Raw genomic sequence first — 18737 nt, 5'->3', positions numbered from 1 at the left:
GCTCCAAGTCCCAGCGGTCCTGAGAACCGGTGACTCTAGCCAGGCAGGGATTGAGCCCAATCCTGGAGGCCCTGACCCTGGGGGCTGAGCGCCCTCTGCTGGCCTGACTGCTCTACACAGGCCGGTCCCACAGACTCATCAGGACTGGGGTTCTGGGAGCCGATGTCTCCAGGGCACCGAGTGTGGGGAGTTTCAAGTCAGAGGAGTGCCCCCATCTAAGGCCCATGCTCATTAGTGTTCCAAACAAGGTCTTCTCAGGTAGCTACCTACGCAGCAGCAAGGAGAGGAGGCCAAGGGAGAGGCCCTGAGGCAGGGGTGGGAGCCCCTGCTCAGTTGGTGCCTCGTGGGCCCCAAGCCCACCTCGCGTCCCTCTGCTCTAAGTCAGTGCACGTGGTGTCTGCTAAACCACAAGCAAATACAGTGCCCCTTCCGGGGGCTGGTTTTACTCTCTGGTTAGAAATTCAATTCATTTTTATATTAAAACATCTATATCCTTTTGAGGAGTAGAACGCAAAATTTTTTAAGCGAAATCATGAAACTTCAAAGAGATTTCAGATCTAATGGGGAGTAGATGTGCTCTCCTTTGCCCTCACAGGGGGTTTAAAATGTGTGAGAAGTACCTGCACGCATGGGCAGCTGTGCATGCACACACTCTCCACAGGGTACGGGTGTCATCAGTCAGGAAAAAGCGGCACTATGTAACACGTGGAGGTGTTAAAGATGTCCTCACGCACACCCTCACGTGTAAAGCCAGGCCTTTGAACAGGACTGAGTAAACGGGCCTGGGTGCTCCTCAGGGCTCCCAGAATGCTGCCTCTCCCTCACGTCCAGGGACACTGACCTCAGATACAGTCATGCACCACAGAACGACGTTTTGGTGAATGACAGACCACATATATGATGGTGGTCTCATAAGATTACTAGCATACAGCCTAGGTGTATGGTGTATACCATCTAGGTTTGTGTAAGCATACTCTCTGATGTTCACACAACGATGGAATTGCCTAACAACACATGTCTCAGAACGTATCCCAGGTGTTAAGCGACGCGTGCCTGTCTACCATGGGACTCCTGCTCATTTTACCTTCATTTAAAAACTCTCTCCTCCCTCAGCTCCCGGGACTCCACGACACCCTCTTCTCTTCCCTCGGCCTCGTCGGAGGCTCCTGCTTCTCTGTGACTGTCCCTGAGCTGCTGGTGATCCCGGGGTTTCCTCCTCAGCCCCTCCCGCCACCTTCCACATCCATTCTCTGGGCAACTTCATCCACTCCCAGACTTTCAACATCACCCCCCAGCTGAGGCCTCCCGAATCTGCCCCTTATGCCCGACCCCCGTCCCACACTCCAGCTGCATGTATCCGTCCTCCTGGATCCATTGGGCAGACACTTCACACCCGACATGTCCCCGCTAGACCTGCCCCCGCTGGTGCTCCTTCAGTTGGTGGAAATGATCAGTTAGCACACCTTGGAAATAGTTTCAAGTCTCTCCCTTCCTTCCATATGAATGACGGCTGGCCTGCTCCCAGCCCTCACAGGGGGACTGCCATATTCCCTCGTGACTGGGCTCCCTACCCCCTGCCCCGTTCCTTCCAATTCAGCTCCACTCTCCCATCAGACCAGCCAGAGAGGGGCAAAGAGGACCACATCACTCCCCGCTTGAAACTCCTCCTTGGCTGCGGGAGAAGTCAGGCTGGCTGCATGCCCTCCGTGCCCTGGTTCCGCCCACCATCACCTCATCTTCTCCTGCTTCACCCAGGACGATACTCGACTCTCACAGGTCCCCACACAACACCCTGTTTCCAGCCTCTGTGCATTTGCTTGGGCTATACCCTCTGCCTGGGACACCCTTCTGCTGCTGCTTAAATCCACCTGCTTGTTAAACCACAGCTCGGCCCTCACCTCTTCCGAGCAGCTTTCTGGGACCCTTTCCCTGGGCTGGGTTAGGTGCCCCTTCTCCACACTCCCTCAGCCCATGTGCTCCTGTCATACCTGCATCTGTCTCTTTACGTCTGTCTCCCCATGGAGTGTAGGAATTTGATTCATTCTTGTGTCCTTACCGCTCGACATGTCCAGGCCCTGAGACAGTGTTGGCTAGAGAAGTGTCCGCTCCCTGATGCCACCCGCCCGCTGGTGGCAGGTGTGACTGCCCACCTGGACCCCTGGGCCCTGCACACCCTCTGGAGCATCCTGGCAGAGCCCCCAGCTCACCAAGAACTGGACGACATCCTCGGGCTTGTGCTTGGCCGATTTGAACGCAGCGAGCCGGGTCACCACCAGGATCTGGTACTCCACGTGGCCCGACATCATCTTGCCCCGCACCTCCTGGTGCTGGGGCACCGTCAGGTCGAGGCCTGTGTGGACATTCTGAACTCGCCTGCCAAAGGGAGAGAAGGCAAAGGAAGCTCAGGTCCAAGTCAGCAGGCTTCTCAAGGGAAACGCAGGCAGGACCTTGGGACAGCTCGGCAGGCCTGGGTGCAAGGCTGCTCCACTGGCACTCCTCAGTGGTCACTGCTCCAAGCCACCCACTTACCCCTCATCAAGCCTGGCTTCCCAGGCCACAGGCCTGGGCCCTGCCTTTGGGTTGCTCCCAGACGAAGTGTCGCTCCCAGCAAGAAAACAGGTGAGAGCAGAGATGATGAGGGTCACGGAGCATCACGCACAGCTAGGTGTCTTACACAGACTTGGCATGAGCTCCCGCAGGATTGGAGGGGATGGCATCCTGGGGGCTCCCCGGCTGTGCGTGCACAACGCAGGAACGAAACCCCACCAGGAATCTGGAGAGGCAGACTCATCTCTTCAGCCAGGCAGAGGGCGGCAGAGCTACTACAGCGCCCACCTGGCTTGGGGAAGCGGGAAGGCACTGGATGTGAGGCCCCCACCAGCCCCGGGCCCCGAAAGGCATGAGAAGGCCACTGTGTGAGGCTTAGAGAAGACACTCCACAAGACGTTATAGGTGTTCAAGAGTCTGTAACACAACACAAACGTGCCGAACTGTATGCAAACAAGGGATGAAGCATTTTCTCGGAAGGGAGAAAAAAGGTTAAATGTATCCTGGGTAAGGGGCAATGCAGACCCGTGCACACGAACACTTATGACAGGAAATGGCATCGTCAAGGCCGAGACCTACCCTGTGCTGGGCAGGGCTTTCAGAACAGAAGAAAGGGGATGCCCAGGGCGGGGGGGGGGGGGGGGGCGGGTGGTGCTTCCGGGGCTAAAACTGTGCCTGTGGCAAGGCCCCTTCTCTCTCTGGACTAATGTCCCAATCCATCGAAGACACCTTGTCCCTCAGAACTTCTTCCACACAGATTCCTCCCGTCTCCACACTAGGCATGTGACAGTCACCAATGTGATGCCACTGTCACCAACTGGGGTATATGCCTTCATATGAAGTGTGTATACACATCCACTGACCATACAAACCTCTGCACACCGAACGCTTCCAGACAGTACACAGAATGCTACGATAAGCATGCATCTCTCAGGAAGGCCCGCGCAAACCTGCCTCCAGGAAGGTGTGATATGAGCCCAAATGTGCCCTTGCAAGATGGAAAACACACCAAACACATCAGCCTTCCGTTCCTTTCGCCAGTAACCAAATGAGCGTTCCTGGCCGTTCCCTGAGTACAGACCGTGCTGCTTCTGGCGGTGCACAGGAGTGCTGCTGAGTTTGGGAGAGCAAAACCAGACTAAAGGTCAAAGGTGAGCGTGTGAGCAGCTGGCAGCACTGCAGCCTGTTCTGAGGACCTTACCTGTCTGAGTCACTCCCGCCTCCTGCAGTCCTACAGAGGGACACTACTACTTAGACTCATTTACAGACAGGGAAATAGGTACAAAAAGGGAGTCACCTGCCCATGGCCTCGGGGGTCAGAGGTGGAGCCAGGGTGCACTCCCTCCAGGGCAGTCGCCCCAGAGCCCAAGCAGTCTCTTCCAGGGCATGAGGAAGGAAGGAGGCAGGAATTAGGATCGTTACGACAACTAAGCATAGAAGGGGGTGCCCCCCCAGAGCCGGAGGGGGAGGGGCCTCTCCACAGAGGAAAGCAGATGGGGGGACCCCTGACTTCCCTGCTGACCAGCAGCTCCTGTGGGCGCAGCTCGCTCTCTCCCTCTCAGTATCCCACCTCTGACAGTCCTTTGACCACCCCAGGACCTGCAAGCCATGATGCCACCACCTTTCCTGTCCCTCCCTGTCCTGTCACACGTCTGCAGCTGAGACGCCCCATTCCATTGCTGGAACCACTGCCTCAGGCCCCCGCTCCCCGCCCTCTCTCCTGAGTTCTCCAGTTCTCCACCTCCTTTGCTCCCACGCCAGCAGTGCACGTGACCAGGACACACCGCCAGGTCCCACCTGAAGTTTGTGGCCACAACCTACAACCCTCAAGCTGCAGCAGAGACCTGGCTCCCCTCCCTTGGTCTAGATGGGGGGGTTCCCAAAGTGTGCTCCCTGGGCACTTGTCAGCAAGGCAAATTCGGGCCACTGAGTCAGAAGCCCTTGGGTGGGACCCACAATCTTCCTTTTGACAAGTCCTCCAGGTGACTCTGATGTACCTGAGCCTAATCCACTCATTTTTCCCGCTCCTCTACGCCCTAGGCAAACTTTTCCTGTAAAGGGCCAGAAACACAGTAAATATTCTAGGCTTTGCAGGCCACACAGCCTCTGTCGACTGCTCAACTTGGCCATTGTGGAAAGCAGCCATGGGCCATAGTAAACCTGATTTATAAAAGCAAGTGGTGGCAGGATTTGGCCCACGGGTACAGTTTGCCCACCTCTGTCCTAGACCAAACTTCCCAAGCTGGAAAGTGCATCCAAGGGGCCTGGGATCTTGTCAATACGCAGATTCAGATTCACCCGGTCTGGCAAGAGCCTGAGAGTCTGTATTTCTTTCTTTCTTTTTTTTGTGAGGAAGACTCACTCTGAGCTAACATCTTTGCCAATCTTCCTCTATTTCGTATGTGGGCTACCGCCACAGCATGGCTTGCTGAGTATATGTCCGCGCCCAGGATCTGAACCTGCAAACTGGGGCCACTGAAGTGGAACATGTAAACTTAACCACTATGCCACTGGGCCGGCGGAGAGTCTGCATTTCTAACCAGCTCCCAGGACCACCTGCTGAGTAGCAAGACATGGCATCTAAGTGGCCTCTGTCAGTAAAACCCTAACACGTGTTCATCCCTGACGACCCTGCATTCTATTTCCCTGAGAAAAGGGAAGCCATCGGAGGACTTCCCAAGCTTCCCCATCACATCCGCAATCAGCCTGCATCTGCTCTCCCCACCCCCTCCCCCCACCACTGGGGACACACTGGTTGGCTCCTACCTAAGGGCAACCCCTCTCACCTACTCAAGGACAGTGCTTCTGCAAGTCTCCCCTTTTTGCGGCATCATCAGTTCCCCTCCTTACTGATCATCCTCACTTCTTACAATGGCTGCCCTTCGGCCTGACTGTCCCTTCAGCTACTGCTCCATTTCTCTGCTCTCCTTTCCAGCAAAACTCAAGACAGTGGCCTATACTGACCATCTCTGGTTCCTCTCCTCCTGTTTGATCTTGAATCTGTTCCAACCAATCTTTGTCCTCAACACACAACTGAAGCTCCTCGTGCCCAGGTCATCGGCGACCTCCACACTGTCAAAGCCAAAGGTTACTTCTCGCTTCTCTTCTTACGTCAGTGACACTTGGAAGTCACTCTCTGCTCCCTGGGGCTCTGTCTTCATGGCTTCCAGCAAGCCCCCTCTCTCTGGGTTTTGTGCCCTCCCTGGCCACTCCCGCTCAGCTTCCCTGGAGGGTCCCCCCGTCCCCCCCCAGACACCCTCCTTAGACCTTTTCTCTCGCTGTGTCCCTATCCAGGTGACCTCATCTGCATCCAAAGCTTTAAATACCATTTATGGGCCAGTGGTCCCCAAAGTCCTATCTCTGGTCTGGACCCCCCTCAAGGCCACGCTCCTTCTCCCAGCTGTCTACTAAGCTCTCCACGTGGCTGTCCACAAGAAGCTTAAAATGAACGTCTAGACCGATGCTGACTCCCACCAGCCCCACACCCGCTCCCTTCACAGTCCCCCCATCTCGGAACTCTGCAGCCTCCCTCTCTCAGGAACTCGGGACAAAAGCCTTGCAATCAGTCTTGACTCCTCTTTCTTGTTCTCACATCCCACATCTCATCATCAGCAAGCCCTGAAAGCTCATCTTCCAAACAAACCCAGGACCCAAACATTGCTCCTCCCTCCACCACCACCCCTCCGGTCCAAGCCCCCCTCAGCCCGCACGTGGATGACTGCAAGAGCCTCGTAGATGGTCTCTTTGCTGCACCTGCTCCCTACAGCCTGCTCAACACAGCAACAAAGGACCTTCATGAAATCTAAGGCCGGTCCCATGGCTCTGAGAAGGAAATCCAACGCCTTACCATGGCCTGTGAGGCTCGTCCTGACTGTCTCCTGCTCCCAAGCCCATAGCTCTTCACCACGTCACCCAACACTCTCCCCGCTCACTCCACTCCAGCCATGCGGGCCTCCTTGCTGATGCTCAACACCCTCTTGCCCCAGGACATTGGTTCCTGCTGTCCTCTGCCTGGTACACTCTTTCTCAAGAGTTCTCATTCGTGGCTCTCTCCCTCAGGGAGCTTGTCAGGGATCTGCCCAAGTTCCACTCTATCAGAATGATGCTCTTGGACCACACCATATAAAACAGCACTCGCTCCTCCTGTCACTCTATCTCCTCTGCCGTTTTATTTTCCTTCATACTATCTGTCATCACTGACACACCATATATTTACCTACTGTCCACCTGTCCCCACTAACGCTCCACAAGAGGGACTTGGTTTGGCTCATTGCTGTATCCAGAACCTGGACATACACTGGACACAGTAGGCCCTTGATACAGATCTGCTGGAGGACTTCTGCCTGAATGTACCTGGTGATGAGAGGGGAGGCTGGGCTGGGAAGCTGAGTTGGGGCCCGACTGAGAAGAGCCTGCATGGAGGCCGGTCTATGGTTGTTGGACTTACCCTGCAGACGGCTCCTCAGGTTTGGTGGTGCCTGCCAGCAAGAAGGAGCGAGCACCACTGCCGTCTGTGAACAAGCCCTGCCCAGGCTGGAGCAGTCAGGGAAGCCATGCACCTTCCCACGCACCCAGCACCAAAGCGACCCCCTCACGGGTCTGCATGTGGCTGGGAGAGCTGTGTGCTGCTGGCCCTGCTCCAATCTCAAACCTCCTTTTTGCAGAAAAGGAAACCGAGGCTCAGCGAGAGGAAGTGACTTATGTGGCAGTAGGGAAACCTCTTCTGCCAATGAAGATATGACCTGCAGCCTCACTGTGTCAAGCCGAGGAGATCAAGCAGGGTCTGACATCAGAGTTTACTTAAAGAATCATATTTTTCTAGACCTGAAGTCACAGGGGAGTTCAGATTACAGCTGGAAAAATCACAGTTGGGCTGGGTAAGACAGTCGTTTATGTAATAAATTGGCGTCTAAGCCCAAGATTCTGTGTAGGGGGGATGAGTAGAGTGTAAGAAAATTCTTGCACTGGGTCACTTTACAGATACTAAAAAGGGGGAAAGGAGTAAAACCATGTCCATCCCAGCCTTTCCAGGAACCATCCTGCACTGGGCCCTCCAGGCCTGGATCAGTGGGGCCCACCCTGCAGCCTCTGCCTCCCAGGCCTTAGCTATAACCTGCACTTCTGAGCCACCTCCTGGAGCAGCTGCCACCTCTCTGCTCCCCTTCACCTGGCTCACACCCACTCTTCCTACAGCACATGGCCTCACTGACGCCCTCCCAGAAGCCAGGGTTACACCTCGGCCCTGTGTTCCCATGGCAACCTGTCCCCTCCGGCATCTGTCCCCGGCAGGGCAGGTCTGCGTTGGTTCATCCCCATCTGCCCCTGCAGGGCCAGGCCTTGTCTGATTCACCCCGGTCCCCAGTGCCGACCACTGGGCCTGGCACATGTCGAGTACCGAAAGGATGTATATTTTTGGGGGGGTCAAAAGAAATGAACGCAGGTCGGCAGGGAAGGGGAGAGGAGAGTCCCCTCTCCGCTGGCCTGCGCAGGACCGGCCAGTCCAGGCTTTCCACTGGGTCTTGGGTGAGTTCGTTACCCCCTAGGGGCCTCAGTTTCCCCATCTGTAAAACGGGGACACTCGATGCTGCCCCCCCCCCCCCCCCCGGGTGCAGGGCGGTGGAGGGGCTGGGTCCAGGGAAACCGCCGCGCCCGGGAGGCCAGCCGCCTCCGCCTGCTCCTCCGCCTCGGGCGCCTTGCGCGCACCCGGACTTCTCGTCGCCGGAGCCGCGGCGCGGGGCGCGGGGGGTCTGGCTCACCTGGAGGTGACGAGCACCGCCGGGGACGGCATGACGGCGGCGGCTCCGGGCGGGGCGCGCGGTCACGGGACCCGCAGGCGCCGGCGTCGCCGCGTCCCCGCCCCGCGCGCACGGCCCGCCCCCTAGTGGCCACTGGGCTCGGCCCAGAGGCGGCCGTGGATTTCCAGGCTTTTCTGGAACTCAAGGAGGTGGGGACGGTGCGCGGACTCGGCGCCTCTGGAGACCGGAGCGGGCTGAGCGGCAGCCCCGCTCACCCGCACCCGGGTCCCCGCGCGCCCGGCCGCGTGTCCTGGGCCAACTGGGCGGCCGGGAGGCGCGCAAGGAAGGGAGGCGTTCGTGGCGGTGACCGGAAGTCTTGGCTTGTGCCTGCTGCCCCGGCCTTCTTAGTGACTGCGCACGTTTGACTCTTAGGAGTGCCCGGAGCGCCCCGGTTCACACAATGCATTAGTTGGTCCCGCTGTCTTGGAGAGAGTGTTGGGGAAGCAGTGCAGCCAGGGACGGCCCCAGGGATGCTCGGAGAGATGTTAGGAGGGCCAAGTGAGGTAACATATAACCCAGCAAACAAGAGCAACGAGACCCCTTTGTAGGGGCTAACCGGTCCTTCCCAACAAAAGCTGAAAAAGCCGTCTTTCCTCTCCCCTGCTAAAGAGATGATATTCTGACTCTTGTTAAAACGGTAAGGAAGACTGTATCTGAGACTATTGCCAGCTCTGAATACAGCGAAGACAAGTGGGGTGGAGAGCCAAGGGGCAGGGTGGGACGCAGTGAGGGGAAATACCAGAGGGACAGCGAGGCTGGGGGGATTCTTGCTGAAGACAGGCCAGGGCCTAGACGTCAAAGTCAGGGGGTGACGAACTTGATCAGGTATCTGGGGTGGGGATTCTCTCTAAACTAATGGGGGACGTGGGGTGTCAAGGTCAAGGCCTGGTGAAGAGGGCTCAGAGGGGCCTAAAGTTTGGTCAAGGAGAGAGTTTGTTAGCCCAAAGCTCACCTCTCACAGAGCTGCTAACACCCCCCCTCCTTCCCGTGTGCAGACCCTTCTCCAGGTGCCCACCTGCTCCTTTCTTCCCTTCCTGAGGACACGCCCTCCCCAGCTGCTCCTACCCTCTGGGAGGCGGAGGGAGGCTTCTGCTTGAATGCATTTTCCCAGAGAACCAACTGCTCCCCACCCCCCCCCCCCCCCCCCCCCGCCCTCCCCGCCCCCGACTCTGATGAGTGAACTGTCCACCTCTTTGAGGCCACCTGTAAACTACTTAGCCCAAGGCCGGGCACATGTGACAGTCAGTCAGCAGAGCACTTGTGCTGCTCTCATGTTTATCAGCTGAAAGACAGGGCCTGCTGCTTGGCTTCTGCTGCTGGTTGGACTCCATCACAAAACTCCTCTCCTCTCTCTCTCAGCCTTTTTACTCATTCATTCACTCATTCATTCATTCATTCACTCATTCATTCAGTCGGTAATGTCTGAATTACTGAGCTGGGGCTCTGTTCCCGGCCCTGTGGAGGCTCTGGAGCTCTCGCTCAGCCCTGCACTCTCAGGGTGTGCACATGGACATGCTGCCTCCGGCTTCCCCTTTCCTGGCCCCTCTTCAAGGTTCTGGCTCCTTTCTGCTGTCTGCTCACTCTCTAGGCCTCACCTGGCTCCAGTGGCTACTTTTGGGTCCACAGCCAGGGCTGGGGCAATGGAGTCCAGGGGCCAGTTTTCCTCATAGCGGGGCGTAGAGGTAGAGGCATGCAGAAGATCCTCTCCTGGTGGAATCACCTCTCCATGGGATGAGAAACAGAGGCCATGTCACCTGCCAAAGTGTCCCCGAAAAGAAAAGCTGAGTCTGGAAACAGGGCCGGGAGAAAAGCACAACCCCCGCCCCTGTTCTGTGCTCTCTCCGTGAGAGCCCCAGTGACGAGATGGCAGAAACTGGGGCTTGGTAGTACCAGAGTGCTTGACGGGGTAATGTCCGTCATGTTTCCTTGAGGAGGGACAGAATACTGTCCCTATGAACCTTGACTTACCGGCCACCACCACCACCACCATCATCATGACCAACATCGTTATTACATGCATTTGAGGCAGATTTTCATGAAGAAGTTCTACAGTAAAAAATTTTGAAACATGAATCGCTTTCCCAATGTGTCTCTTGAATAAATACATACATTCATATGCTTTATTGGGTTTGTTTCAAATCTGTAGCTGAGAGGAGCCATAATGAATGGAAGGATGAGCGAATGAATGAAAGTTCTGCAGGGAAACCCATCCTGCTGTCTGCTGGGCCTGCCCACCTGCCCATCTGTCTGTAGGGCAGGGCTGATGGTAGCAAAGCGTCCCCATGTCTTGTTTGGATTGACATGCCTCCCATCAGAGGACGGTGGAAAGGGCGTGGCCCTCAGCACTCCGGAGTCGGGTGCAGTGCGGCTCCTGGGAAGGGCCGGGTGGCGGAGCAGCCACCATCGCACTGACGTTTCTCAACCATACACGAGGCGCTGGGCACTGAGAATACACAGTGAATAAGGCACAGTCGATGCCATCAAGGAGCCTCTTTGCACTTGTACTTGGGGTGGGCTGGGGTGGGGATCAGAGAAGGCTTTCTAAGGGAGCCAAAGTCCAGGGTAAACCTGGTAAGAAGGAATAGAACAGAGTAGACAGAATATCACGCATAGAGCCCTAGAGACAAGAAGGAACATAGAATTCAGGGAACGAGGGATGAAGAGAGGTCAAGGGGAAGGGACAGGGAGGGGGCAGGGTGTGGAGAGCCGTGTCCACTGAGCTGAGGGCTTCATGCTGACCCTGAGCCCAACTCGAGGCCGTCGCAGGGGCGTGAGCATAGGAGTCACCTGCCCAGCTATGCTGTGCACAGCAGTTTGGAACATACGGTGTTGAAGTGAGAAGATGAGCAGAACTGCAGAACAGTTCGGACCGGAGATGATGGTGGCATGAACTAGGGTGATGGCCCCCCAGGTGGAGAACAGGGCGCAGGTGAGAGAGATTTAGGAGGTGGAGTTGGCCAAGGCTCGAGAACAGAGTGAATGTGGGCAGGAGGAGTTAGGACACTGCTAAGCTTTGGCTCCTGTGAGTGGCTGGTGGTACCATTCTCTGGGGCGGGACACCTGGAGAAGGGACACATTTCTGGTGGGATGATGAGTTCCGTTTTGGACACGTGGTGTTTGAGGGCCAGGGGACGTTGAGGTGACTGGATCTGTGGCTCTGAATCTCAGGAGGCTGGCCTGGGCTGGAGACTGATGTGGGGGTCACAGGCAGGAAGCTGCGGGAGCTGAGAGTGGGGCTGAGCCTGCCTGTGGGAGCCTGTGGAGAAGAGAGCCCAGCAGGGTCTAGGGAGGCACTTAAGTTTCAGGGGCGAGCAGAGGTGGAGGGCTGCAGAGAAGGGGGCTACCCGCCATGGCTGGAGCTGGCAGCATGCCTGTAACGAATGCCTTGTAGGCAAATGAGTCACCCTGGCTCTGAGGTTCCCAAGTGCACACCACAGGGGGACTTGGCACACCAGGTGCCTGCCAAGAATACGACAGGTTCCCCATGAAAGGGTGACCCCATCCCGGACAGCAATTCCCGTTTTCTGCCTCTGTGGGTCCTGCGTGCCCCTGTGTGGCTCCAGTGGATAATTGTATACAATGCATGGAATGTGGGATCTAAATCTGATATTTTCTGCTTCCTGCCTGACTCAAGGAGCCCCCTCCATGGCTGAAGCTGCAGTAACGCAAACCACATTGCAGTGGGTCTTATATTCCCCCCTTCCCACTGCCCTGGGAGGAAAGTTCCAGGCCTGAGTCTCCCCCGGGGGAAGTCGCTGGGCCTCAGAGGCAGGGCGGCCCGTTGGAGACGCTGCAGCCTGCAGGGAGTCTGCTCGGAGTTTTGCCCGTGCCCTGCTGACCTTGCCTTCTTTCTGGCAGGGCGGGTCTTCTGGGGACCTGTTGATTTGTCTCTGTGCCCTAAAGTGATGCTTCAGTGCTCCAGGAGTCTGGTGCCCCAAGTGGAGAAGGGCCACCACCTCACTTGTCACTCAGCAAACACTCTTGGGCACAGCTCAGGGCCTGTGAGCTCGCCAGGCCCTGGGGGATGCAGAAGACACAGGCTTCCCTGGTGGGGCTCACACAGACCACTTGGGGACAGTTGGAGATGTCAACATGGATGCAGGCCCAGGGGTCACTGGGAAGGGCACATAACTAACTCAGCCTGGGGTTGGGGCATCCAGGAATTCTTCCAGGAGGAGGCAGTGCCAGACCCAGGTCATGAAGAAGTGGATTAGTTATCTCTTTGATCCTTGATTTTCTCATTGGTGAAATGGGCATAACAGAAAGCTTTAATTTATAGCACTGCTGTGAATTAAAGAGATAAAATGTGATGGAAATGAGATGAAACGTATGGCAGGCACTGTAGATAAGCATCCCAAAAGCCACTTACAACCCTCTTCCTCTTTGCCTTTTACTACCACTGAGGCTGGAAAGGCAAAACACTCATGCTCCCAGACTCCCTTGCAGTTAGAAGGGGCCATGTGACGTGATTCTGGCTGCATATACAGAAGTCTCTGTGGAGGGTTTACCTCGCTAAGTGAAAATTCTTTGCTCCTTTCCTGTCTTCTGCCTGGAAAGGAGATATAATACTGAGAGGCAGCAGCCATCTTGTGACTATGAGGTACAAACGTGAATTTGGGGCCTACACATTAAGCATGGAAGAGGCTGGGGACCTGATGGCACATGAACTGCCATGCCAGCCCTGGAATCTTCCTCCAGTTCTCCTTGTGTGAATGCTTAAACCACTCTATGTGGGGGTTTCTGCAATGGATTCCTTGTTCATACAGTACTAAAGTACCTACAGTAAGGCCTGATGCAAAAACTGTTCAATATGGGGTAAGGATGATTGAGGAGGAGGGAGAGAAGAGATCAAGTGTGTTCTAGGCAGCATTGCAAAGCCAGGAGCCTCAAGAGAACCATGGCATGCTTGAGGAGCATGGGACGGGCTGCTGGGTGAGGAGGCTGCGCTTGGGGGGCCTTGTGGGCTGTGCAAGAGCTAACAATTATCCGGAAGAAGAAGGGAGCAGACTCACAGGATGAACAAAGGGGAAGGAGTGTTCCAGGAGGGCCTGGGTGTGATGAGCGATGCCTACCTAGGAGGAGGAGGGTGGAGTCGGGTGGTCCCAGGGGAAGACTGGAGGTGAGGAGGTGGGGACAGAGAGTGTGGCACCCTCTTCCAGAAGCTTGATTCTGAAGCAGAGGAGGAAAGCAGAGGATTTTCTAGAACTATTATATAGAAATAATTCATGCTCACTCTAGATATTAAAATAAAATAAAAATCACCTTTCCTTCTATACCAGACGTAACAATTAAGATTTTGTTATTCCTGCCCTCCTGACATTTTTTTCTATACCTGTATATAAGATATATCTTTTCTTTTAAACAATACAGACGCTTCCTGTCTATACTGCTGTGTAACTTGCTTTTTCATTTACCACCCTGTAAACATCTTTCCACATTAAATCACCTCCAAAACCATCATTTTAAAAGGTTACTTAGCATACCGTGTGCAGGTGTACCGTTTGACTTACCTAGTCCTTTGGCTACATACAGACGATGGAAAGGGGATGTGGTGGGGCTGGGAGACGAGTGGGTGATCTTTTAAAGCCTAGCTGATGTTTGAGCCAGAGACACCAGGAGGACGTTTGGGAGAAAAGTGCTAGTGTGTCAGGAAACACTTTGGTGAGTCTCTGAGTGTGTACACTATTGAGTAAGGAAGGGTCTCAAGAGACGGGAAGAAGAGAAATGAGACACAGAGTTTAATCTCTGTATTATAAAGTAAAGGAAACTTGGGAGTTGTCTGCTGGCAACTCCTGAGCTCTGGGAGAGATGGGGGCGGGGGGTGCCCAACCACGTGGACACCCATGGAGGGACAGCGGCATTCAGTGGCTGCCCTGAGTCATGTTCTCCTCTGTAATGCTTCTCCAGGATGCCCCCCACCCCAAACCTTCACAGCCCACTGTGCACGATAGTCTTGGAGAAGTGGTCTTAGAAATGAGAGAAGAAAATGGGGTGCAGAGTCCACAGAGCAGCACAGTCTCAGAAAGTGGCAAGTCAGCAGGAATAGGAGAGAGCTTGGTTTGAAAGGTGATTGTGGAATTCTCAGGATTCCCACTGGCTGGGGCAGAGCAAATCCAGCCCTTTTGTTTGGATACTAAAGGACAGGGTGACTGCAGGTTGGAGAACTTGGGTGCACAGGGATACACTTTAAATGGGTTTCATATCTACCACCAAACTGTCCCCAGGAAGGCTGAATCGAGTGGACCCTCCCAAACCCTCGCCACCCCTGGATTCATTTCCTTAAATCCTCTCCAGTTTGTCAAGTAAAAAATAATATTTGTTTTAGAAGTACATTTATTTGATTATTAGCAAGGTTAAACATGTTTTCACCTGTTTGTTAGTCTTACAATGTTTCTTTGTGACTCTCCTGTTTGTTGCCTTTGCACATTTAAAAACCTGGGCCATCTGTCTTTTTGTTGTTGATTTGTAAGAATGTTTTATATATTAAGGATACTAAACCTTTGTGATAAATATTATCTGGTTTTTCCTTAATTTTTCCGCCAAGTCTTTATTTTGAAAAAGTTTTGAACTCACAGAGAGGTGGAAGGGTTCATACCACATCTGGACACCCTTTCACCTAGACTCACAGATTGGGGTCCAGCTGAGATGGACTAGCTGGCCTGGTGGGAAGATCACCTGGGGGTAGGGAAAGAAGCAGGAAAAGGCAGGGGGAGCTGAGTGGGATGCAATCACAGCAGAGGCCCCAGCCCATCACAGGGGGCACTGGGATGAACCCCCAAGTCACCGTGAGATGGGACAAGGAGGGGGGCCTTTATACCCCGACATCGACCACCCAGGAGGGGCCTGACCTGGCATGAGGCAGCTCTCTTCAGCCAAGGCAAGTCCCAGGGAGGACTGCACAGAGAACTGCCGGCACTCCCCACACCGGGGGAGTACACCCTCTGGGCCTGGAGAGGGGAGTGGCCGCCGAACCCCAACACGTCATGTTGGCTCTATCCTTTTCTCTCTCTCTCTGATTTTCGTGAAACCTTTAAGGGTTAGTTGTAGGCATCATGACACTTCACTCCCAGTACTTCGGCACATACTTCCTAGAACTGGAGCTTTCTCCTTCATAACCACGGTGCAACGATTATACTCAGGAAATTTGACATAGACACAATCCTATTACCTAACACACAATCATATCTCAAATTGCCCAGTTCTCCCAATAATGTCATTCACTTACAACTGCTTTCCCCTCCCCAACCCCACCCTCCACCCCAGTCATGAATTGAGGGTCACACATTGTATTTAATTGCTGTGTCCCGTTAGTCCCCTTTATTCTAACGGTTCCAAGTCTTTCTCATCTTCCTTGACATTGACATCTCTGAGGGGTCCACGCCAATTGTGCGGGCTCCTCCTTGGTTGGGGTTTGTCTAATTATTTCTCATGGTTCGATGCAGGTTAATATTTGGCAGGAGTGGTACATTGGTGATCGCACCAGAGGGCATGTAATGCCAATGTCTCCCATGATTGGTGATGTTAAGCTAGACCATTTGGTTAAGGCCAATTCTGTTTTTAGAAGTTTTTACATGCATGTTTTAAGATTTTTATGTAGTTCCAGCCGTGGACATTTCTCTTGGTGGTTTTTTTTTTTTAAAGATTTTATTTTTTTTTCTTTTTCTCCCCAAAGCCTCCTGGTACATAGTTGTATATTCTTCGTTGTGGGTCCTTCTAGTTGCGGCATGTGGGACGCTGCCTCAGCGTGGTTTGATGAGCAGTGCCATGTCCGCGCCCAGGATTCGAACCAAGGAAACACTGGGCCGCCTGCAGCGGAGCGCGTGAACTTAACCACTCGGCCACGGGGCCAGCCCCTCTCTTGGTGGTTTTTACAATGAAATTAAACTTAGAAAAGTATTCCTTACCCCAGATTGCATAAATATTTACATATTTCCTCCAAATATATTTTCTACAATCGTTTCTTTGATTCACTAGATATTAATTTTGGTTTATGTCATAAGGGTCATTTTTTTGGCTCAAATACTTAGTCAAGTATCCAGTACCATTGGTAAGCTTTATTGACCAATTCATCCTTTCCTACATTGGAATTGTCACCATTATTATGTTCCAAATATTTACAAACATTGTATTTGCTTCTGGACTCTCTATTCTATTGTCTTAATCTGTCAATTCTTCTTTGAATTCATTTATATTGATATCTGATAATGATATATTAATAATGATAATTGATATATTGATATCTTATAATGAAATTCTTCAAGGTGGATTTGTTATTTTACAATGTAAAAATGTGAGTGTGTTTTTAGACAGAGCAGAAAGAAGAGAGAGGGCTCCGTGAGGAGATAAGAGGCTGGGATACAGAGCATGGGTGGAAGGACGTGACAGACACACACTTGCCTAGGACCTTTGGTGTGGATGGCTGAGCCTGTCCCTTCCCCTCCCTCTGCTCCACCCACCGTGTCTCTCAGCATCATATATTTCTGGCATCTCTCTATGCCATGCAGCAAAATCTGATTCAATCTCATCCTAGGGGAAGAGCAATCCATGCGAAGATGTATCATAATTCATTTTGTCATTAACCTATTAAATGCCATTTTGGTCATTTCCAGTTGTCACTACCACCTCAATTTTTAAAATCTTTGTATATTTATCTTCACTTGTGCGAGTATACCTATAACAAATTACATTTCTACAAGCATGTGAGAATGCTGAGTCAAAGCCTTTCCTTCTTTACAGTGTTGATGCTGTCTCAGTGCTCTGGGAAAATCTTTATGAACTTACAGTCCTGCCAAGGGTGTATAGAATGCCCATTTATCCATCCTGTCACCAATAATGCATCTTCTCTTCTTCAGTTTGACTAACATGAGAGGTAAAGAAAATGGCATCTCACTGTTCTCTTCATTTGCAGTGATTTGCTGGTGGCTTTTGGGATTCTGATTCTGTCACCCAACGGCTCTACTAATTCTTTCAGATTTGTGCCCCCAGCAATCAGGATCAGCGTTTTGATCAGAGTCCTCCAACTCTTTACTCGAGCCAGAAAGGAAGCCTGGGAGGACAGAACCCAGCTGGGGCACTGCCCTAAATTACCGTCTTATTGGAGGCAGATCAGCTACCTAGGAAAGTGAGGAGCCCTTGGGGGTCGCCATGCCCAGGGCCAAGTTCCAAGTTTTGTAGGTGCCCTCTTCCTTTGCAGGGCAGCCTCAGAGACTGCCTCCTTTAGACAAATCTCACGGATGCCTTTGCCACGTGGGCCAGAGGACCTGAGGCAGCCACCCAACCTGATGACACCAGGTCGCTGGGTCAGCCCCATGATATTTCTGTTCGACACTCTGCTGTGGGAACCATGGGACCTTTTGGTCTCAATGTTCCCATCCTCAGAGGCAGCTGCAAGGTCACACATCCTGGACTGGGGGACACATCTTCTCATTCCTCCTTACCTGTCAGCCCTTAACTTCTCAGAGGAAGACAATTTGGTCCCTATTCATTGTGTATCCAGAACAGAAACACTGGGCTTCTATCTGACCAAGACTGGAGGACTAGGCATTCCACATCATTGCACATTATAAGAGTCACCTGTTTTTATTCCAAAAGGAAGTTTTTAAAAAATATCACGTGTCCACAAATGTCTCCAACATAATCTAACGGGGAGACCCAACTCCAGAACATTGATACTACTGATATTCATGATGGACACGTCGACAGAGGGGAAATGCCTCAAAGGCAGCAGCCATACAGAGGAAACTGGATGGACAGGTTGGATAAACTAGCCTTCCAACTGGTTAACGTGGGATTTACCCAGAAAACAATAAGAGCCACGATTCATTGAGCCAGGCGCCATGGTAAGGACTTTACCTACTTTAAAGTCTCTTTGGCACCCCATGACAGGCAGGAATCCCTGTCCCCATTTAAAGATGAGGAGATGGAGGATGGCAGGTGAATTAACCTAATCAAGGTCACAAAGCGAGTGTGCCACAAAGGTGGTCTGGAAGCCAGGTCTTTACCACGACCTCATACTGTCGTCTCTTTCTTGACCTCAGTGGAGGTGTGTGGTCCTTGGCCCCTCATCTCCCAGGAGACCTCACGGCTCCAGGTAAGCTGGTTCAACAGCAGAGGTCCTGGTGCAGGGGTTCCTGAGTCTTCTCCCGGACTGGCTGGTCTTTGTAAATCCCAGCAGGCAGGCGGGAGTTCAGCCACATTGTGATACTGTTACAACCAGTAACCAGCAGATGGCAGTGTCTTCCAGCCCTCCGCCATTTGTCCCAAACTGAAGGATTCTAAGAACCCTGTGGAACTTCTGGGAAAGAAGCCACCTACCTCCCTTCTTCTCTGTCCTCTCCCTTCCCCCACGCAGCAGCTCAGGGCCCAGGGGCAGGCCAAGCCAGTGGCCCCTGGCCG

The 18737-nt window shown here is 53.3% G+C and overlaps 1 protein-coding gene across 1 annotated transcript in view; it reads right to left on the bottom strand.

Moving 5' to 3' along the window:
- The window catches only part of HS1BP3 (HCLS1 binding protein 3), a 33714-nt gene extending 25252 nt beyond the window's left edge, over positions 1 to 8462 (bottom strand). The window contains exons 1-2 of the mRNA XM_070573213.1: positions 8304 to 8462; positions 2208 to 2373 (exon numbers count right to left, since the gene is read on the bottom strand). Of these exons, the coding sequence (XP_070429314.1) occupies positions 2208 to 2373; positions 8304 to 8335 (198 nt within the window). The 5' untranslated portion in view covers positions 8336 to 8462. The remainder of the gene's footprint in view (positions 1 to 2207; positions 2374 to 8303) is intronic.
- Between the last annotated feature and the right edge of the window lie 10275 nt (positions 8463 to 18737).

This window comes from Equus przewalskii, chromosome 14 (genome assembly GCF_037783145.1).
Source record: "Equus przewalskii isolate Varuska chromosome 14, EquPr2, whole genome shotgun sequence".
Classification (NCBI taxonomy): Eukaryota; Metazoa; Chordata; class Mammalia; order Perissodactyla; family Equidae; genus Equus; species Equus przewalskii.
The sequence above is the reverse complement of the archived record's forward strand: the minus strand, read 5'-3'. Positions and strand labels throughout refer to the sequence as shown.